The 23,881-nt window shown below is 31.4% G+C and overlaps 2 protein-coding genes across 4 annotated transcripts; one reads left to right on the top strand and one right to left on the bottom strand.

Annotated features, from left to right (window-relative positions):
* Positions 1 to 1,049: 1,049 nt before the first annotated feature.
* Caf1-105 (chromatin assembly factor 1, p105 subunit) lies at positions 1,050 to 4,248 on the top strand. Of its 3 annotated transcripts, XM_071886769.1 has the most exons (7): positions 1,050 to 1,320; positions 1,376 to 1,490; positions 1,544 to 1,862; positions 1,935 to 2,195; positions 2,255 to 2,633; positions 2,706 to 3,588; positions 4,030 to 4,248. In XM_071886769.1, the coding sequence occupies exons 1-6, from the start codon at positions 1,189 to 1,191 to the stop codon at positions 3,540 to 3,542; spliced, it is 2,043 nt and encodes a 680-aa protein (XP_071742870.1). In that variant the 5' UTR covers positions 1,050 to 1,188; the 3' UTR covers positions 3,543 to 3,588; positions 4,030 to 4,248. The 3 variants fall into 3 exon arrangements, with proteins under 3 accessions (XP_071742870.1, XP_040563391.1, XP_040563392.1); XM_040707457.2 differs by lacking the exon at positions 4,030 to 4,248 and having other exon boundaries at positions 2,706 to 3,624; XM_040707458.2 differs by lacking the exon at positions 4,030 to 4,248 and having other exon boundaries at positions 1,051 to 1,320; positions 2,709 to 3,624.
* An 8-nt stretch (positions 4,249 to 4,256) lies between these two features.
* On the bottom strand, positions 4,257 to 21,090 carry LOC121113627 (probable G-protein coupled receptor Mth-like 3). The gene is made up of 6 exons (XM_040707459.2): positions 21,034 to 21,090; positions 20,103 to 20,892; positions 6,092 to 6,416; positions 5,286 to 5,910; positions 4,927 to 5,212; positions 4,257 to 4,867 (listed from the first exon to the last, which is right to left on the bottom strand). Exons 2-6 carry the CDS (start codon positions 20,518 to 20,520, stop codon positions 4,632 to 4,634), a joined length of 1,890 nt encoding a protein of 629 aa, XP_040563393.1. The 5' UTR covers positions 20,521 to 20,892; positions 21,034 to 21,090; the 3' UTR covers positions 4,257 to 4,631.
* Between the last annotated feature and the right edge of the window lie 2,791 nt (positions 21,091 to 23,881).

Genomic DNA, 23,881 nt, shown 5'->3' with positions numbered 1-23,881 from the left:
TTGGGTGGCTTTGATTTGAAACATTATGGTTTTAAATCAGCAATTTCTAACTTTTTTGATTGATAATGTCTGATAAATGTGACGTAAGAGCGGGATGTTGATTTGAAATGCGTGAGTTAGTTTCTCTCGAATGTTGATACTGACGATGGGGTTGCATTAGCATCAAAAATTTGGTTTTTGTGAGATATGAAGAAGTCATTTCAGCGTTCGTGAATCATAAATATTTGATGACTGATTATTCAAATTAAGAGTCAACCAAAAGCTTTAATTATTATTGGAATATTGTTATTTTATAATAAAATTGGCTAAAGCAAAGATCCTTACAACTAAAATGCTCATCAAATTCAGTTTGCTATATATATTTAAAAGTATAAATTTTATGCTATTACGAGGGTTGTTTTATAAGGAAAATACATCTAAATTCATATCTTCATTATTTGTAGACAGATTATTGAAATTCAAAATTGTGTAAACATTTTAATTTCAAAGAATCATTTCAATCTTATAAAATACATAAATAAGGAAAGTAGTTCCACATCTAGCTAAATTTCAGTTGTTGAAATAACGCCTACGTTATTAGGAGGGCGGTTTAGTGGGAAATTATTGACATTTAAAATCGAATAAAAGCTCTAATTCATATCATATTAGATAATTATTGTTATTTTTATAATAAAAATACTGTATAAGGCAACTACTTCAATATCTAAAATGGTTTAAGAACACTGAAATATTGTCCTAATATTATCTAACATTGCCAAAATCTTTCACCCCTATGCGCTTTTGCGATATCAACATCTCAAAAATATTATTTATATACATAAGTTTAAATTGACACAAATAATTAATTTGAAAATACTGTCCTTTAGCTATTTAAAATTCCAATTATAAAACAGTCTATAAAGTACAATCAGAACACATTTGATCAAAGGAGGTTCGTATGTAAGAGGTTTTGATATTTTTAATAGGAAAGTTCCGTATATAAAAAGAAAAGAATGGAAGAACAATAACATATTGCAATGTTTGTTATTATAGCTAGCAATAAGCCAGACACAGGCAGCCAGCCAGGGAGGCAGGCAGAAAAGGGAAGCACCAATGGGCACTATATTATTTAGTTTTAAATAGGTGGCTGAGGCTGTATAGGCTTGGATTTGGCGGCAAAACAAGGTTTAGTGTTAAAATTGAAGGAGGATGAAAGTATCTACTCCTTCCATATCATGGCATAATCGGGAACGGATATCTTCCATTGATTTTCAAGGAACACATTGGCCGAATGAAAAGCACAATCGGCTCGCCTCGGGTGGAGATGACAAACACGTCGTTGTAAGTACTTATCTGAGACAGTCATGGACATGTCATTATTCCTGTTTCACTCCAGATCTGGGATTCGAATGGATCCCTGAACTGTTTGGCGGATCTGAATAGACATCAAAACTCTGTGAATGTTGTCCGATGGTCCAAAGATGGGAAATATCTTGCCTCGGGCGACACAGGTTTGTTATTGTCTGTTTTGATGTGCTCATTGATGAGGGATTCCTTCTTTTAGATTCCGCTATCTATCTGTGGCACTTCCTTGATTATGCTGTTGCCCCGGATTTGTTTGGTGAGGATCTCCAGGAAGAGGAAGTTGCTAGCGAGAATTGGACAGTTTGGAAGATCCTGCGAGGACATTTACAAGATGTGGTGAGCCTGGATTGGTCTTCCTGTGGAACTTTGATTGTGTCCTCCTCAACAGACAACACGGCCATCATTTATGATGTAGTAAAAGGAAGCAAGTTAAAGATCTTGAGCGATCACAAGGGATGGGTCAACGGTGTTACTTTTGATCCCTTAGGAAAATTTGTTGCGTCCATTTGTAGTGATAGGTAATGCGACTCCCACTCTCCATCATGTCCAGATTCTAAACTCATTATGCGTCATATTTGTCTACTCTTTAGGGTTTTACGGGTATATGATACCAAGTCCTACAAAACCATATCCAAAACATATAAGTGTAAACTCCCTATTGCAAACGATAATGAAATCCAAGAGAAAAGTGTTCGATTATTTCACGATGATACATTTCAGTCCTTTTATCGTCGTATTGATTTCAGTCCTGATGGTCAGCTCCTTATTGTTCCCTCGGGAGTTTTGGAAATTGAGCAAGAGCCTTCGATATCCCATTGTACCTATCTATTCTCAAGAGTCAATTTCTCCAAGTGAGTTGAATCTTAACATTTTTTATTCAACAAAGGGATACTAAATTCATGTACCCTAGGCCTGTACTTTACTTACCAAACAAGGAATTCAGTGTGGCAGTCAGATTTTCACCTATTCTCTACGAATTAAGACCAGTTCCTAATGATGAAGATGTGGACAAAGAAGATGGAGATCTGAAGCCGTGGGAGAAATACAAAACTCTTTTTGCTCTGCCTTATCGAATGATTTATGCTGTTGCCACACAAAACACTGTCATGTTTTATGATACACAACAAGCAACCCCATTCGCCAGAGTTTCTAAAATTCACTACATAGGACTCACGGATCTATCCTGGTCAGCTGATGGTCATACATGTATTGTTTCATCTACAGATGGATATGCCTCATTTATTGAATTTCAAAAGGGGGAATTAGGAAAAGTTTACTCGGCAAAAAAGGTAGATAGTATATTAACAAAATCATATAGCTTTAACAATCATTTTCATTGATGTTATTATCTTTTATTATAGAAGACGGTATTGGATGAAATACCTATAAATGTTTCACTAAAGGCTAAAAGTGGCATCAAGGAGGATGTGGACGTAAAGGGATCCATCTCGAAAAAGAAAGATGATTTAAAATATGGAAAGAAATTGAAACCAGTAAACGAGTCCAATACTAACAGTAAATGTGAATCCGCCGTTGGATTCGGAAAAGAAACGGGTGTGTCAGAGGAGAGTGAAAAAAAGACTGTAAATATAATAAGTGTCAGAAAAGCTCCCAAGGTACCTAAATTGAATTCGGAGCCTCCGTCGAAAGATGTGAAACCTAATTCCTCTTCTAATCAAAGGGATGAATCAAACGTGTCCATGCCAATCAAAAGCGTACAAGAAAAAACTCAATCTCCTCTCACTAAGGCTGAAACTTTTGAAAAATCCCACATCCCTGATGTTAAAGTTAATACCATCCAAACAAGAAAGGCGCCAAAAGAATCAATGAATAATGCAACTACTCCTAAAGTAATATCCATTAAAAAGACTCCTGAGACTAGACGAATCTCTGTTAGAAAAGCTTCAAAAAATAACTCGAGTGAAGCTTCTGATTGCACGGAGATAAAATTAATTGACACTAAGACCCCAACTTCATCCCAAACCTTCCTTTCAGATGATGTGAAGTATGACGACTCTTCAGAAATGAAAACCCCGATTTTATCAGGCAGTTTACCCTCCAAAGCTCTCAAACGCGTTCAATTGATAACTTTATCCAAACCAAACAACCATGACGACGAAGAAGAATTTGAAGACGATGATTTGAAGTTATTTTTAGAAGATGACAAATCTCAAGGATCTCCAAACTGTGATGATTAGCATTGAATATATATTTATTTATATGTTTATCTATTTTATTTATAACGTAAATAAAATAAAAATATTTTATATGAAACATCAATGATTTGAGTAGGTCTGGGATATAATAAAGAGAGATAGTTAATATAGGTGCGAGCGCAAAAAAAAAAATACCACTGAATTGAAGAAATTAACTTATTACAATTAAGCATGTAGTTAAAATTGTACATTTAAAACCCTAGTAATTAATTAAAATTTTCAATATTATTTTTTTTGATCAGAGGTTAAGTATCAATAACATACTTTATTAGTATTATTAGAAACTAACTAAACTTGAATCTTATTTTATTTACAATCCCAGGCTACAGTTTATTTTCATTATTTAAATAAAAGAAATTGAAGTGATGATTTCAGTAGGCATTTTATGCCTTGTAACATCATATATAATATTTTTTTAATCAATATAATTTTTTGGGAGTGATATACAGAAAATTATCTATTTTTATAGATAAATACCCTTGATGACATCCTCGTTCAAGAAAAATCAACAATTTTGCAATATAGATTCATTAAAAAATCTAGGGATTTGTGATTCAAATAGGATTTATTTTCATTTCATGATTCAGATACATTTTTTTGTAGTTGGTCATTAATCAAAAAACCAATACCAATATTTGATGGTTTTTCTATGCCTTTTCTGCAAATAAATATAATATTATAACATAGAGCAACTGATTAATTTACTTCTTGATTATATTTCATTTCATCTCTGTAGGTATACAATTGCATGCCTAAGTTTACACATGTAATAATACTTAACTACCTAAGTGATAGGCTAAATATTATATTAATTTATATCCAGCAATAATTACACTTTTTTTATATATCCCTCTTTATTTCATCCAAAAGTAGGTAGTTTTTTCGTGAGGGTAGAATATGGAACATAAGACTACTCTAAGGAATTAATATACATTAAATGATTAAAATAATAAAGTCTAAAATAAATAAATAATCTCATGCAATTTCCTGACTATAAAACATCCAGGCTAAAGTCTAATACATATATATATCTATGTTAAAATAAAAAGAAAATGTCTTAAGACATCCTCATCAGGAGGATGAAGCGACGCCACTTCCAAGATCTTCCTTCCTCATTTCCAACCCTTCTTCACGTGTTGGAGGAGTCTCTTTCCTATTCATTTTCCTCTTAGACCCAAATGTTGACATAGATGCTCCTGTTGAAAGATTTGTGTTGTGCTCCGATGAGTGACTATACTTTTTAAAGAACTTCTTTATTTTGATGATATTAGCACTATCAAAGACTATGACCACAAAGATTGTTACACCTGCAAATAATAATACATATAATATGTCAAAATGGAAATATTTTAAAAGGATTACAAACCTTGCAATGCATTTACAATATCGAAAAATGCGGATCCTATGATGACAGCAGAAGAGCTTTTCCCGACCGTCCATTCAATGATCCAAGAAATAACTTCAGCAAGCCATGAGATCCCCATAGCAAAGAATAGTTTGAAGACAGCTTTGTGTCGCAAACGATTCTGCTTTCGAATCAAAGGATCGTCTGCTCCATCCGCCCATACTCCACACAAGAGATTCCAGGAACTGCCCGTAAAAAATGCAACGTTCGCAATGATGACAATGAAATTAATTAAATGAAAATAAAGCTAGAAAAGAAAAGTATGGTTTAACAATTTGATTATTTTAAAATCTTGTATATATATATATTGATAAACTCACCAATTTTGCCAAATCCGTGGCGAAAAAACAAGAAGTAACTCCTATTTCTGGAGTAATAATATTTTGTGTGAGATCCTTTGGTAATGAGTTCATTGTAATAGTCACAATGGAAATAAGAGCCGGAACACCCCATGCATACATGCAGTAGAACTTAAAAATAGGTTTTTTCCACCCTGGTGGTTCGATCTCAGAGGATCGTCTTATATAGCGGAATGTACACCATATGTCAATACACATTGTATTTAACCAAAATATTGCAGTTTGATAGCTAAACTGAACTCCATATCCGAGAAATAAACAAAGTTTCGGTAGTGATTGAACTAGAGTGATGTCAATAACTTGCGTTGTAACAAGGAATAGATAAAAGAAAAATAGACTCGTCGTCATACAGAGAGTGAGGATCCCAAAGAGCTTTCTTCGATTCATCTTTATCAAGTATATAGTTAAGAGGAGTAAAAAAATGATGGATAAGAACTGACAAACGACTAAAAACATGGTCCAAACATAACGACTATAGGATACAAATCCCTTGTGCCCAATTTTTTCAGCGCAAGTCTCGATACGAGTCATAATTTTGATTGAGTCAGTTGGCTTATCATAACTTTGCTCCCGATATATCCTGTATCTGTAATTAAAAAAGGACAAGATATTATGTCAAGCATAATATACGTAGGATAACAATATTAATATTTAATGTAACCAAATCAATCTTCATCAAGCTGGATCTCTTTGATTACAAGATAAGGAAGGGGGAGAAATCAATCAAACCTCCCCCCATAATTAAATAATTATAATCATAATCTTACTTGGTATTGTCAAAATGCCCGTTTGCAATGTATAAAATCCCCTTATCATCAATATAATAGTCCTCATGCTCATCAGAATATACGTGGATGGATCCACAATACAAGTTATTCAATCGAAACTCGATTTGAGATGAGTTGACTCTATTACCATGAGAGTCAAGGATTATGAAATGCATGTCATTAGAGTCTTCGTCTGAAGACTGGATGGGTACGTCACATACAGAAGTGTTCACATTAAAGACAAGACTCTCCGGACATATTGTGGGAACACAGACTTTTTGAGAGCAAGTTTCTTCCCATGAAAAGCAATGTACCAAAACATTACCTATAAAGAAAAAAAGTATATTATATATTTGTGAAATTATATACAGAAAATAAATATAAGATAAATCAGAGACGTGAACATTTGTTCTGGGTATCAACTATCAAACATATATACATACTTTGTTAGAAAAAAGGCAAATGTGATTAGTCTAAAACATCAGATAGGTTAATGTCTCAAATTAATTGCAAAAAAAAATAATGAAATGTTTTCTACGTTCAGATTACAATAAATCCTTAATGTCATTTTTACCTTAAAATAATATTTATTTAATGTGAGTGCTAAAAACTTATTATTTTTTACGATACACCTTATAATATGACCCGATTTAATTTAGGATACGTCAGAAAACCCAATCTAATCATAATTCTATGATCCATTTTGTTCAATCTATATACATTATATATCTACTTCCTTTTACAATATTTATATATGTATATAATGTACATATTTATCAAGAGAAAGCCTTATGGATCAAGTCCTTCCATATAAACTGTTACCAACTCCCCTAAGGGATAATGAAGTTAATTAGATATTATATTTAATCCAGTTATTGTTTATCTAGGAGATAAAAAGACATTGATTTCTGGGTAAAACAAGCCCTTTATCAAGTTATTGATAAGTACTGCAAGCATATCATTCTTGGGTGACTTAGGGATAATTACTTTTTGATCTGGTCAAGGGCCTTATTTGTACATAATGGTCTATGGGTAAAAATATATATATAATACAGCAAACTTGTATTAAATGGCCAAGCCAGGAAACTGAATAAGAAACTGCATAGTGCGGGTGACCTCTAAAACCAGATGCCGTTAGATCAGGTTTAACTGAACATAGTTTTAGAAATATTCCTTGAAAAAAGAAAAAAAAGAGTGTGCTTATAAAATCGAAAAGTACAAAGCAGAGGTGGGGATTTGTGGTGCTAAGTTTTGCGACTGGACTTGGATTCGAAAGCTATTTTATACTGAACTCAAGAAAAGCCTTAACCCTATGGATCCTATATTATAATTATGGACTTGAAATGAGCTCAAAAGGAATAGAGCTTCTTGTAAAAATGACAATAATTTAAATTGTAAGGTTTATGATTTGAATATTTTCAATCCACTTAAAATAATTTCGATAAAACCTATTCAGAACTTATATTTAAAGTTGTAGTTTTTAAAAAAATTACTCAAATCCGAACTAGACTCATTTCTTTCTTATTAACTCAGGCTTAGCCAAGGCTGGTTTTACTGTGTACAATGCCCCTATTTTTTAGGCTAAAGTGTGAGATATAAGCAGGGCCGAATTTACCATCAAAGCAAAGGCAAAATTAGTCCCTATTTTTTTAAAGTTTGGTATAGATTATTAACAAAATGTCTTCATAAGTTAATTTTTTTTTTAAATTAGAAAAGGTCATATTTTTTTTATGGTCCCCTCTAAAGGTGGCTCTCAAAAACTCTAATACAGCCCTGATAATATCACAAGGATTTCAGAAAACAATTCCTACATTTATTGTACACCAGTGTTAATTTAGTATTGTTACATCATATATCACTGTATTACATTTTTTTGAAATGTTTCGTCTTGCCACCGTCTTGCAAAAAATATTCGCTTACGAATACATTTTATCTGGTCAGAGATGACAAAACTAACACTGTCTCACGTACTTATAGAGCCTTAGAGTCCTTATAAATAATAATAAAATAGTACAAACAACAGCACTTTTCGAATGTACTAGAACTTCTTTAAAAATTTATCTCCTATAATGACTTTTTCAAAATAAATAAACATAAAAATTAAGGCTGAATAGCATACAAAACTACAAAAAGAGAGTTAAGTTAAAATGTATCTGTGCTGAGTAACAAGGCCACAGTATTGACAAAAAGATCTAAGGTATTTATAATTAAAAGAATGTTGGATTACCTAATTATGTAGATAAAACAATTTATTTGCACGTACTACAACCGCTTTAAATCATTATTTTCGTTCTTGTCGCAAAAATAAGTAAAGATTTTGAGGTTTTAATTATAATAATTACCTACATAAAAAACTTTGGAGACGACGTAGACTTTTTCGTTTTATTTTTCTTCACATGTGTATAAAGTATTAAAAAACAAAACAAAAAACGGATTTAATTTTATCAAAATTCAAAACTCACTCATTGAGGAAAAATTTGAGATATTATAACTCATTTAACACAAAAAAAGTATGTTGGACCAAATGATGTAATTTGTATCGTCTTTTTTGTTATAACATTCAAAAAAAGTGATTAATTGATAATTTTAAACTCAGAAGTGAATAATTTTTTTGCAATCTATATTCACGTAACCTAACCCGCGTATTATATTTAAATTTCTTAATAAATATTAAAAACTAAATTGGCCCAAAATCAATCGAAATCGACCTTTTTTGGATGGATTTTTTTTAAATTGAAATGTTAGGTCTATTCAATAAATTTGGCTAAGATATAAAGTACTTAAAGAAAAAAGAAGATAGTAACTTCTAGGTAAGGTCCTTCATTTTACTCAATTTTTTGGTAGTTATATATAGATTTTATTAATTGTAATCAATATAAAGTAATACATAATTCATTTTTCAAATGCTGAAATGTTTGTATCAATTTATTATTGACTTTGATTTTCATTTGAATAGCAATGAATTGTAGTTATACACTAAAAACTTGATTTACAAAAAAGGTTTTAAAGGTCAAACCTTTATCGGATGAAAGTCTTAATGGTGATGTTTGTATTCTACAGTTTAAATAACAATAATAAATGGGGATTTTAGCCTGCGAGCACTCCAAGGCCTTCATTTTGTTGCATAGTGTAATATACATACATATATTTTTTATTTTGTTCATCCACAATTAATTGTGGGTATTAAAATACCCAGTTGAGTTTGTTAAAAAAACAAAAACACGAAACCCTTCCCTACCACGTTCACAAGTTGTAGAAATTTGAGAGCAATTATAATAGACGTAATAACCTTTTTGTTAATTCATATAATACAAATAGCAACTATTCCTATTAAATAATTGGTCTTTAGCATGCAAAAAATACAATACAACCATATTAATACTAATGTTATGAAGTTTTGGCAATGACCTACAAACAATGATATTAAATAACTCATTTATTACCCTTGAAACTATGACGTAGGGGAGACAAGGAGTAGTTGCAAAAGGACGTGGATTTATATTTTTATCAAAATTCATTACTGGTATAACATATAAATAGATTTAAACAATAGAAGAGCTATGTTGGGTTAACATTGTGCATGTCTGAGTCAAACCGGCTCAGAGTAATGGAGCCATAACAAAAATTGTTACAACTGTCCCAGGCTTCCCTAAATGACTGCAAAATGAAATAATTTAATGATATTTATTAATGTCTTCTAAAGAGTGCATTGAGGATAATGATATTTCCAACACTTTCTAATACATAAAAGTTAAAACAAACTCTTACATCACACATTTAATTTATAGTAGGATTTATTTTATCCGTGTACTAATTTTGTATAGTCTATATACAAGACTACATAATTATTCCACATACATTTCCATGAATTTTATGAAACATAACGTGCACACATTGATTTTAAGATGGCATGCCAAAATGAGGTTTTCAATTAGTGAGCCGAAAGTACCAGGTTTATGAATTGCGTAGTAAGTAGTTATAGGTTATTTGAATATATTTGTTTCCATCTCCTCTGCGGAAAATAGAAGAAAATTACAATTACATTAAGAATAATTTCTTAAGATAGTATAAAAGTTGTTAGCTCACTGAAAAAAAATATAGGCGGTATTTTGTTGCCAGCTGTCAATATTGCTGCTCTCCCACCACCTCTAATCAGTATTCTGAACGTTGATTGGTTGAATGAGCTCTTGTTAGGCTCTAACAATTATTGAATACTATAATTACATATATAGACGGAAAGAATTGGACAACTATGAATTAATGATTTATCCCTATTTCTTTTCGGAGAAAAGGTTGCGAGACGTAACAAAGATAAAGATGAGTCAACTGATCTGGTACAATAATTTATTCTTCTTTTGGGTGGAAAGGTTGCAAGATACAATTGGACAATCTAATTTTAGGGCTTTACATAAACACTTGTCCGACCGTCCGGAACAAGCAAATTGTTATGTCGGACATGTTAAAACAGTGTATATGCTGTCCGAACGGACAGGTAGTCCCAATTAAAGCAAACTAAGTTCGTTTTGACATGTGACATATTAAATTTTTTGGATAAAAATTTCAAAAATCCATAGCTATTCACAGAAAATTATTAATTTTCTGTAGTCCCAGAAATAAAAATAATAAAGCAAAGTTACAGTTAAAAATTTCAAAAATCCATAGCTATTCAGAAAATTATTGAAAAATTAAAGTTTTTAGAAAAAAATTCCATAAATAAAATTTGAATATAGATTTTTCGACATATTAAATTTTTTTTACTCCATAATTTGATAAAAATTTTTTAAAATCCATAAATCTATTCAAAACAGAAAATTATTTATTTTTTTCCAAAAATTAAAGTTTTTAGCTGCTACAGCCCCTCCATCCCACCTCGAGCAGACGCCCCTGATTGTAGGATCTCTCGGGATTATAGTACTGACTTTATGGAAGTGGAAAATGATACCAATCATGCTCATCTAGAAGAGTTTGGTGCCCAAAATGAAAAATAATGGATATATTAATCGGGTAAAATGTTCATTAAGATACTTACAACTTTTTAAAAGGTTTTTCACAACGGTACCTTTATTGTGTGTTGCAGCCTCAGTTCCATTAAGAAATAGAATAAAAACGTCTAAAATCTATTGGTAGTATTCTAATTCTTCAGAACTACCTACGAAATTATTATTCAATAGTTGTTGTAAACTATTGTTAAGCTTAACAAGAGCTCATTCTAATTCAACCAATCAACGTTCAGAACACCGACACAAGAAATAGGGGCAGACAAATTGGCAGCTAACTACAAAAAATGTGGGTTTTTTTTTTTGGGTACTTTTATTCTACAAAGATCCCCTTGGGTTTCAAACTTTTAGAAAAGTGCTAAAAGATTGGAAACTACTGTTTTCAAGGAGTGAAAGCTATTATTGGGTCATTTGTTACTGTCCTTCATTAAAAGAACTATTTTCAATCCACTGAACAACAAATCTTTCTTCATGCTCACAAAAAAAATACCCCTAATCAATCTAAGAATACATCTCTCATTAATAAAAGTTTTTCCTTCTGATACTAATTCAATTGAGCTCTAAATAGTATTTGTACATACATTTAGCGGAATACTAATGACTACAACAGTCTTTCTTTTGATTCAGAAACTCTCGTAAGGAAACCTCGGATTCGAATAATGTTATACGTTTACGTAAGATACATGGCTCTGGAAATATTTTTAGAAGAACTCCAGGATGTTTATTAATCCTATAACGGCATATGTGTCATATTTGATACATCAGTTTCGGAATCCTTGAATAGAGTTGATTTACTTCATATTTTTTTTACTCAAAAACTTAATAGATATATATAGTAATAATTATTATTAATGTATCATTAAACAAACAAAAAAAGATCAAAGTTGGAACTCCTTGACCTTCTACTGTTACAAAAATATTGTCACATTGAAAAAGGGATAAACCCATATGTTTTTGAAAAATTTAAACTATCATTTTCGAGGTGTTATATGGAAAAAATCATTTATTTTGTCAAGAACAGTCCATTTCTTTAAATAAATAAGAATGTATACATTTCTAATCAAAAAAAAAAAAATCTTCAATTTTCAGGTTTAAAAAAAAAACACCACATTTTTGAATAGGATGCTAATGAGTATAATTGTAAATCCAAAGCACTTTAGTGAGTGGTTTTTTTTTATCTACTGGCTACATTAACGGGTTTTTTTAATTTTTTAAAGTTGTCATTATTATGCTTTAAATTATGAGAGGAAAAGATCCGAGTATAAGGTAATTGCAAGATTGTATGCTCATAAAAGATGAGATCATAACACTATGGATTTGTTTTGGAGTAGTATTGAGGATCAACAATGGAATAATTCCTACATGTGTAAATGATAGATTAGGAATGGAGTTTACGTTTATGTATTTCATCACATAGCTGCTTGGAGCTAATCTAATACAACGACATGACAACGAAAGCTTCTCTCATTTCAAAATATTATTCAAATTGTCAGAATTCCGCGTTATTTCACGCTTGTTTTTCACCATATCGAAAATCCTTAGGATTTACAACTCTACTAATGAGTTACACTATTCATTTGTCAGCGCTGATGAGTCTGTACATAAAATGCCCGACTCCTACTCCAATACACAATTTTTTAATAATATTTTTTATAGCCCATATAAGTAATGTTGAGTCATTTGAGTCTATAGACTATAAATATACATTTAATTTATAGTTATAAGTAGTTATTAGTTATAATATGAAGTAAATAATTGTGCCAAGGACAAAGAAAATATTTGGAATATAAGATATTTAACAAGATGAACAAGAAATGAAATGGATCAAAATCTATCTATTGCTAATCCATTCATAAGTTTCTGAACATAATTTATGGACTCGTACCCAAGAAACAACAATACAGACGACTTCTCACAACAAAGTTACACTTTACTCTGACGGCATTAACTATTTACAAGACTAAGTAATGAACTAGCATGGTTACTGGCTTTACTCTACCCAGCATAATGATTTAAACCTTAGAGATGTTATGGAATTCCGATTGCATAGACTATAGACAATGATGTAAATCCGGTGTGTTTTTAAGCTGGCCCGTTAATTTGTAATTGGTAATATTAAGAAGGAATTTTCTTTTCATTAGCAGTTGTCTTTATTATTTAATTCCTGAGTGGTGAAAATCTTTTACTGTACAGTATGTGGCCCGTCAACACAAAAACAAGTATTTATTTTTTACCAAAGTGATTCTGAATAAAATTTGGATTCTTAATTTAATTCACATATTTAACAAGTTATTATTTTGATAAATCCTTCAGAAAAATTCCAATTGCACTTGATGATTAAAAAAATAATCGATCAGTTATAGAACAAAGATAGAATATATAATACCTATTTGTTGAATGGTCATATCAGAACTAAACGAAGCATCTTATTTGAAATAAAGGCTCAAAATCATAGCTAATATTCCTAAGGATCTCAATTTATCCCATAAATTATATTAAAAAGCCATAATTGACCAAAATATGTCAATAAAATAATGTAGCTTGATATATTTGAAGGGCATCCGCTGGGGGTTGAGCTGAAGGGGCTGTAGCCCTCCCTAAAAATTAAGGAATCTTTGATATTGAATAGGAAAGTTAATATTGGATTTTTTTTTCAAAAAAAATCAATTTTCTGTTAAAAGCTGTGGATTTTTGAATTTTTTTCTAAAAAAAATTAATTTGATGTGAAAAGCAGTGGATTTTTGAAATTTTGTCTAAAAAAAATAATTTGATGTGAACAACAGTGAATTTTTGAAATTTTTATTATGTAAACAGCTGTGGATTTTGAAAAATTTTTCAAAAAAATTTAACTCTTTGTAAATAGCTGTGGATTTTTGTATTTTTTTTCGACAAAATTTAATATTTGAATTTTCTTTTGAAAAGATTTAACATATGAAATTTAATTTAAAAAAAAAAATCCAAAAACCAATTTATTAAGTCAAATAAAGTATTAGAACTGTTTTTTTTTTCAAGCTTACTTGTATATTGACACATTTTATATAAATTGACTCTTTTTATAGTTTATGAAATACATTCATGCATGGATAAACACTTTTTATTTTTTTCTTGTACTGATTAAACCCAAACTCTATCATACTCATAGTAATTAAGATTATGAAAAAAAAAGATATGAAAAATGCATTAATTAATATCAAATTGTTATGATAATAACTAGATATTGGGTATGAGCAAGTATTAATTAAATATTTTCTCTATCTTCTCCTAAAAAAAACATTGATATACCAGGTAGAAACTAATAATTTACAAAGTTAACAATATATGTTGGGTGTAATAAATAGAAATCCATTAGTTTAACAACTTGTACAACGCGAGATATACATTACTAAAGGCATTTATTGGGAAAACAATGGATTTCTTTTTTCTATACCTATTCATGGGTGAGAAATCCATACCCTATTTTGTTAAAAAATATAGTTTTTTTATTATTATAATACTGTCAGCTAATTCTCTATTCAATTATGTATCCATTGGCCGTTACTATATTACAGTAATCAACTAACAAAAGAAATGAAGGACTTACAGATGAAGTACAGATTAATTTAAATAAAGGCCTGGTCAACAACTGCCTTTATTAACACCACACTTCCATGAATGTTCCCTGCATACCCTCATCTCAACCTGTGGCCAGAAGAAATAATTATCAAGAAAGTTATTATTTGGGCTATGAAATGGCTTCTTCCGACTTATACAACTGATGTGTGTTGTGTCAGTCAGACGTGAAAAACACGTTGAATATATTGAACTTTTATTATGAAAAAAAAAAAACACATGAAAAAACAATGATAATGAATTTGAATGAAATGTTTTTTATATTGAACTTTTATTATGAAAAAACAAAACATGAAAAAACAATGATAATGAATTTGAATAAAATGTTTTTTAAAGGAAGACAAATTTTCATACAACAACCAAATAATGTACTAAATATCTGTCTCGACAATACGAAAGCAAGCATGACTTTTCTCAAAGTTCAACCTGGATTTATATTCTTTAAAAACGAATTATCGTCCATTTTTATAAACAAATTATTCCGATTAATCCTTTGGAATCGCCCCAAATTGCACTACTTAAAGTAGTAAAAACTCTTCTTCTTCACAATCACTGAGTTAGAAAATAATTGATTTTAATTTAAAGATAAAATTGGGGCCATATCAACTATCAACCATCAAATAAAAGCCCTAAATTATAGTGATCCTCCTTGGGTATCTCATCTCACCCCAGGAATTTGAATGCTAAGTCTTTAATAAGCAGAAATATGCCTATGGAATATGTATGTATATTAGTGATGGGAGGATTCAAAAAAAAAAAAAAAAAAAATCCATGCTGTTCACGATTCTTCAATTTTTAAAACATAGTAAAATACAATTTTGCAATCAAGGGCTTCCTACCGGATTATATTTTGAAAAAAATTCAAATATATAAATATATATTTAATTTTTTTTTCAAAAATCTACAACTATTCGCAAAAATTAAATTTTTAGGAAAAAAAAAATCAAAAAAATCAATTTTTGAGTAGAAAATTTTTCTAAATGCACACCTGTTCAGAAAAAATAAAGGCTTTGGAAAAAAATTCAAAAAAAAAAAAAAAATTTTATAATATTAAATTTTTATAACTTAAAAAATAGTAAGTTATTCACAGAAAGTTGAATTTAGTGGTAATATTTCTGAAAATTGAATTAAATTTAAATTTCAAATATTACATTTTTTGAAAACAAATTTCATATATAAAATTTTCTTGTAAAAAGCAAAAATGACTTAATTTTGGAGGGGGCTATTTATATTGATATATACATAAGTAATAAATTGTTAAGATACTAGTAATGAATAAGAATTGGAATTGAAAATTATATATTATTTTACCGATAGCAATTCCGATTCCAGAAAAAAACACCCGATTCTCGGATTTCGATTAATTTCCACATCACTAGTATATATGATGTCAAACATTAAATTGGGCATTTCTTCTTGCCTTGATTTATGTACAAGATTGTTTTCGTGTTAACTCACCACACAGCTAAAATAAAATATCACACGTGGAGATATACTTCTTGGAACATCTATGACGCAATGAAAAGATTTAATCATTTTAAAGGATATTCCATTCCTTTCAGTACACCTCAAATGAACAAATTCTTTTATTTTTCTCCAAATGCTTAAAGTATTACTCAAACATGGAAAAAACTCGACTTTATTCGACAAGTTTCTGAAAATTATTCTAACTCAATCGTAATATTTTTTGAAAAATCGGCTTTAATTCAAAACAAAAGTGAAACATTGGAGTAATGATAACTGGTGAAATGTCTAGCTTCACTCTAAATGAGAGTAAAAACCTGCATACAGATGCTCGCCAGGGACATCGGTCGGTCTCCGAAGAAAAAAAAAATACCCCATAATTATCGCATTGTGGGGGAAATTTTGTTTAAAGCATTCTGCTCATATTAAAAGAAGAGCTGATTCATTCAAAAGGAAAAGCCCATTAGCGCTCACAAATCACTTTCCAGAGGTGACAAGACCACTATTTCACTCGGGCTACTAGAGAACTTGAAATTATGCGAGCTTGGCACATTAAATATGACGTGGAAATTCTCAAAAACCTGAAATTGACCTGACTGGAAAATTGGCATATCGTCCTAACTCGACGCAGAATTCAATACTCGAACTTGACCGAATTAGAAAATGGATATATTATCCACACAATAACTAGAATCTACCACTAATATTTATCAGCCTTTATTCCTTTTATCACGTTTTGCATGTACAATGTGGATTCGGAGAAACCTGGAATGATTTATGTTCACAACAGAGGCGTTTCTTTTTTTCTATGAAATAAGTTTTTAATTAACAACATAATTATCATGAAAAAACAGCAAAATACAAAAATAAAAATTCCCCACACTTCACCATGTTTAATAGAGCATTTTCACATGTGACATCTTGGAGGCTTATAGTCGATATTATTTTGACTAAGTAAAATGAACAAATTTCCAAAAAAATATCGATTAAACTTAATCAAATGTTTTTTTAGACTAAGAAATAGGACTTAACATCTGTGATGTTTAAATTAAATCTAATTAATAGGCATTGAAAATCACTATCAAAGGGATATATTTTTACAATTAATTTTGCTTTGGTTCGTTTATAGAGATAGGGAAAATTTTTATCCAATTATCCTACTTAAAACAATCCAAAACAAAATTAATTGTCTAAATGTAGGATTGTCGTATATACAAACATAATAGTTAATTTATTGCCTACACTATGTAACTATAAATGTATAATGTTGTAATAACTTATTAGGGCCTTATATACGGGATCGTTCAGGTACATCCGGACCATCTTTAACTACATCCTGAACAGTAAGGAAATCATTTCACTCGATTATTTCAATTTTAAAGTGAGAAATTGAGCCTTTGCATTAAAGGTTAGTAGACCTCTTCTTTTCAAACCTTAAAAAAGATTTTTCTAATATGGCTTATGGATACGGTTATGATCTTCATATGACTCATTCATCATGCTGAAGACCCCGAAAGATGTCCTTGGTCCCAGAGACAAGGCAGCAACAAAAATGAACGGATAGCTGTTGATAATATATTTTGATCGTCTAGAACAATTCAACAGTTATTGAAAGTTAAATCTGGGAACTTTATCATTGTTATAAGGTAGATTTTTGCTGGAGCAACAGGCAATGTAGAACTATATCTCATTGGCCTATGGAACCTTCTCAATTGTCGATATCGTTTGTGGTTGAGTCTTACGGTCGATTTTTGGTGAAGTATCGGGCAAAGAGGCAAAGGAGAACTGTGAAATCATACTTCACAAAATCCACGAACAACGATACAGATAATAGGGAAGGGTCCATAGGACAATTAAGCATAGTTTGCCTTTTGCTCACCCAAAAAGTCGACCTATAATGTAAAAACTTGTTTATTTTGCTTAAATACATTTTAAAATTCAAACTACGTAACGCATAAATATAAATTGAAATATTAGAATGCACGTATATTGAACATTGTTTCCCTCGTATATGGATTAATAAATATTGAAATATATGTTTTGACTCAATTCAACAACGATAAGTATCATTCAATAGTGAATATGCATCAACAACAGAAAGAATAAACTTTTAACAGATCTTCTTCTTATAAAAATAATCAGAATGTGTTTAAAGATTTAGACTTATATTTGTATATAATTTCTTAATGTGTTGAAGTCATCTGTAAAAATCGTTGTAGCGTTGCGCATAATATGTACATGTCTGAGTTAATTCAAGTTTAAGGATTCATTTCGATGATGATTCAATCATTAAATTCGAAGGGAATTTTTCTTCTATGATGGTTTTTACGTATAAGTTACATAAATACACCTATTGGATATTATAACAATGTAAGCTCGGTTTGCCTACACATAAATTATTATTATTATATGATTGATATGGTTTTTTATCTCTTGAAAGAAAATAAATAATCTTGGGTCTCACAGATAAGACATAGAAGGGTATTAAAATGGGCATTACCTGTCGAATGTTGTATACTACATATATATGATGAATTGTCAGGGTTATTATCCTTTCTCAAAGAGTTAGACAAAAGAAATTAATGAATCAATATACTATTTAGATAGATATATAGATACACAACGAATTAACTATCGTCTTTTTCTATCAAATAATTATTCTTATTAATCCTTTGGAGGCACTGCAAATTGCACTAATTAAAGTATCAAAAATTGGATGTTGCAATGGAGTGATTAAAAATGGATATGTTATAATTGAAAGGGCCTATCGGGGGTCAAATTAAATATCATACATCAAAAGAAGGGCTATATTTTAACATTCTTATGTACTTTAACTTATCCCATAAATTTGAATACAAACCCTATAATTTTCCGGAAAAAGATAAATTAGAAATTTCCCCAATTATTATTTTGTATTTTTGTACATGATAGTTTTTGTGTTAACTCACTACATTTAAGGATAATAGGGGGGTATTCATGCTTATACTAGAGGGTCTGTCATAACTCAGGTTCTGCAACAATTTATTTGAGTTTGAAATATTGAACATGGAGGAATCATAAAACATCGCTCATAAATAACTGCCTAAATTACTCTGCAAAAAACAAATTTTGATATACTGAAACCCAACATTGAGCTAAGCCAAATCATATTCGGGAACTAAAAAGGCGATGGGTATCTGGTGAGAAAAAGGCTAATCTTATACAAATGTAAGTATCATTAATTTAACAAAAAATAATTAGCCTTCAAATGCATCCTAGCTGGTCTCTCTATGCTTAAAATTATGACCATGGCAAGCATTTTAGCGATTTTGGTCATTTTAGTATGGCACTCGTGACACCTACTAACGGCAGTAACGGCCAACTGCTCCGTCATCAAAGCTATACATGAGGCTCGGAAAAGTGACCGCCAGATCACCAAGTCTATCGGGTACCACGTGAAGAGCATTCAGAAGGTCATCAAGGTCCTCAAGTCTAATGGCAGTAAGACCAAGTACAAGATGGGCGAGACTCTCAAACAAAGAGGCCAACATTCAAGCCCTCATGGAGAATATCAGCAGGACTGGGCACTCTCTTGGTGATGTCCGAGATCAAGGAGATGCCTTACAAAGTCAGGGAGAGGATTGGAAAGGTGTTGGTCGGTATTGGAGAACAATTATGTTGTTTTCAGTAAAAAAATCTCCTTTCTTTTCGGTCGATTTAAAAAAAATCCCATTTTGGAACATAACAGAGATTCTTCATTCCAATGGTGTGAATTAAAGTTAAATCAGCTCACTATTAAGAGAGCTAAAAGCCTTTAAAGCAGAATCGGAATCATGGCGAACCCTGTACATAAAAGTGCATTTTGGGGGCTTACATAACATCTGAGAGGGACATCTCCCCTAACAGCGCCAATGTTATAATACATACAAGTGGTTTAAATCTTTAAAAAAGGAGACTCTTACCATGAAAGCGTCCTCCAGAGAATCCTCGATCCACACAAAAACTATTTTCTATGACTCGAAACTCCTCAGACAGAACGGCAACACCGTCCGGCATAAGGAACCATTCGTTGTTAGCAGATTCATCATCCACAGGATTGATATAGAGCTGCGTATCCGGACATACACTACTTTGAATGTAATTTGTCTCTGAGAAGTTAAAGTCATCCGTGGTTTGAATATTGTAGTCAAAGTCGCCCAGAGTGATGTAAAGTGCATTGTAATAGGCCTCACTCTTCGACTCCTCAATGACAGTACAGTTCCGAAGGCTTAGATCAAATACTTCATTCTCTAAACAGCATTTCCGTGGACGTATATCCTGATTTGAGGAGACTGTTTGGAAGAGAAGGTGGAGCAACAGGAGAGGACAAAGATTCCTCATGACTGTTTTACTAGCATTGTCACTGGTTATTGTAATTTATAATAACTAATAGATTCGAGTTTCTTGTTTATTATTCGGTCCCTAGGCGAATGCGGTGTTTGTTACTTAAGGCGTCCTCACTATGATGAAATACAACACAACAGTGATGAGTTTGCATTTGGAATTTCACTCTACTCCTTTTTCCCGCTAGAAAACGCACTCTCGTTTTTTATTCAACCGCTCAGGAGAGAGAGCGTCCAGACAATCTTTAGAATTCCAACTCATGTGAAATAATATCCATACTAAGTAGTACTTCTAATAAAAGTATGTAGTAGCAGTCTTGAGGTATTTCATATTTGCAAACACTCCTTAGTTCATGAGAGCGGGAATGGCCTATATAATAAAGTATTTAATTTTTTTTTAAATTCGTAAAAGAGTGAAGTTGTGTTTTTTATAAAAAAAAATAGAGAGAGAGTCATATATATGTAATAGACTACAGAGGATGTGTTGAGGGAAATACAACCATACTTCTACCTGAAATACGTTGGATGGGGATTTTGACCCCCTCTCATAGCTACGTACCTTGTTGTTACATCAGCAGCTAGAAAAGTGGGGGATGGTGAGGGACAAAGGAGGAAAGAGAGAGAGAGAGAGAGAAAGAAACCATTTTGAAGTTATAAACCTGTCTTAAAAGATGGAGGAGATATATTTTGAATACCATTATTCATTATAAATATAATATCCTTGGTCATTGAACTGTTTATCTTCTACAAGTATGAATGTTGTGTTGTACTCATCTTTATGGGCTGATTCAAGGTTATTTGACTGGCTTTTAATGCACTACCTTTGACACACTGGTAGGGGAGACGGGAGAGCGTTGCAACTCAAACACAAAGAAAATAAACTTAATTTGCAATACAATAAATTGTAGGGTCATTATTGTGGCAGAAAATCAATTAACTATTTATATCAACTTTTCTATCGAGATATTGGATAAAAATTAATTTTAAATGAATTTAGGTGAATCGATATTTTGATAATGCAGGATTATTTTGCCATCATTTGATATACATAGTTTTATCGAAATTCGAAGCTCCCTCATCGAAGAGAAATTTGAGATAATGCAATGCTCAGCACACAGGGGTCAGTTGCAACAAGTGATGAATTTTCCCTCGTATTGTTGCCACTTATTTGCACTAAACAACAAGCATGTTTGTTAGACTGAGTAAGGCCCTGAAAAGGGCTGAAAGAGTGAATTTCTCCAATCTATAATACTGATCCAATATATAAACCTTATTACTAAGCCTAATTTTCTTCATTTCTAACTCAAGCTCTATTTTTTAGCTGTTGCACCCGTTTTTTCTGACAATGGAGGCCCTTGCAACATTTTACGTGTCACATTTAATTGCAATTTGTGTAGAAATTACTAAAACCTCTACGAAGGACAACATTTTTTGATTTTTTTTCTAAAGTAGTTTAATCTTAATCACTCTAGTACTTTCTGTTTAACCATAAACAGAGTTTGATTTTTTTTTCTAGGGGGCCCATTTGTATTTATTTGTATACTATACTAAAATATTCATGACCATATAATATATTTAGAGTGTCAGGGGCCTGGCACTAAACCTCCCACAAACTCCGCCTTTATGTTTAAGACAAGTCAACTCTGAGTAAGTAAGCGAAAAACAAGTGCTTCAAATGTCTCCGGTCTCTCCTATAGAAGACCAAGACGGAATTTTTTTCTTCCCAGTCCGGTTTAAAGGCGATTTTTTTCTAGACAAATATTTAGTTCCAGACCGCAATCTCAGACTATAGACCAAAATTTAATCCTGATTTATGAGTTGTAATAATCTGACTTATGCACGTTATATGACGTTATTGTGCATATGTATGTACATAATTTTGAAACACAAGTGACGTCAATTACAATTCATCTATAGAATCGATCTACACCGAATGTTAAATGAAACTGATACAGAGCGATTTTTTAGTAAGTCCAATCTAGAGCGAATCTTTTCTGGAGACCAGTCTTGACCAAACTTATACATATATATATATATATGGATATACGAGGTATGTTCAAAAAGTAATAGTTATTTTGTCTTTTGTTAAGAAAAAATATAAATTTTTATTCATCAATATTTATGTTGTCCCCTCCAAAGTAATCCCCCTCAAATTTACACGTATGCCGACGCTATTTCCAATCCTTGAAGCACTTCTCATAAGTACTTTTTCGTATAGTCTTAAGCTATTCCAGCGATGCAGTCTTTATCTCCTCAATTGTTGCATATCTCCGACCTTTTGATAGGTCATTTTTGTTTTGGGAACAAGAACAAGTCACATGGAGCCAAATCTGGTGAATATGGTGGCTTAGGACTGATTGTCGAATGGTTTTTGGCCAAAAACGATAACTATTCGTTTAGTTAAAATTAAGCCGTTTCCGAACAAACTTGGCTGACACTCATCCATACCCAAAACATTCGAAAAAAATTATGGGACGAACCAACCCATATGTCAATATCCTCAACAACTTCATTGATAGTGATTCAGCGGTTTTCTATTACAATTTTCTTCACTGCTTCAACATTTTCGTCTGTGGTTGACGAGCTGGGGCGTCCAGAGCAAGGCTCGTCACTGGCATCTTTCTGGACATCTTGGAAGAGTTTGTAGCCCTTATAAACATTTTTTAATTTAGTAATAGTTTCACCGTATATCCTTCTCAACATTTTAAGATTTTTGGAGCACTTGATTTCATTTTTTAAACAAAATTTGATGCAAATTCTTTGATCCATGTTTTTTCAATTGCATAAAATCCCTGTTCATCCAAAATACTTATAACCTTTAAGCCGTTCAGAAACAAACTAAACATATAATATAGCTGAACGTAAATATATGTTGATGGCGAGTGTACTAACATACAAAAATAAATTAATAGAGCATACCAAGTATGCCTTTCCCGCGAAATTTGAAAAGTCATCTTACTTTTTGAACACACCTTGTATATATATATATATAAGAATTATGATACATCAATAGGATACTTTACATAGTATATACATAATTAATTAATGATGTTGTTACTTCTGAGTCAACCCAGCTTCGAGTAATTGAGCCAAAAACAAGTGTTATAACTATCCCTTTTCGTTTCTAATGTGCCATTTGCATGGTCGTAATCGCCTGGACCTCCTATCTTTTTTATAGTAATTATAGGCCAATAATTAGATTCTCCAGCCCGGGCAATAATTTTAAAAAATCTTCCCCCCCGAATATATATATATATATGATTCTTGGAACTGGAACTGATTTGATATTCCATTCTACCTCCCTCCCTAATGCATTTATTTATTTATTCCAGAAAAAGCAATACAAAATAATTACTTAT

The sequence above is a fragment of the Lepeophtheirus salmonis genome, chromosome 2 (genome assembly GCF_016086655.4).
Source record: "Lepeophtheirus salmonis chromosome 2, UVic_Lsal_1.4, whole genome shotgun sequence".
NCBI classification, from domain to species: Eukaryota; Metazoa; Arthropoda; class Copepoda; order Siphonostomatoida; family Caligidae; genus Lepeophtheirus; species Lepeophtheirus salmonis.
This window is presented reverse-complemented; position numbering and strand designations above follow the sequence as displayed.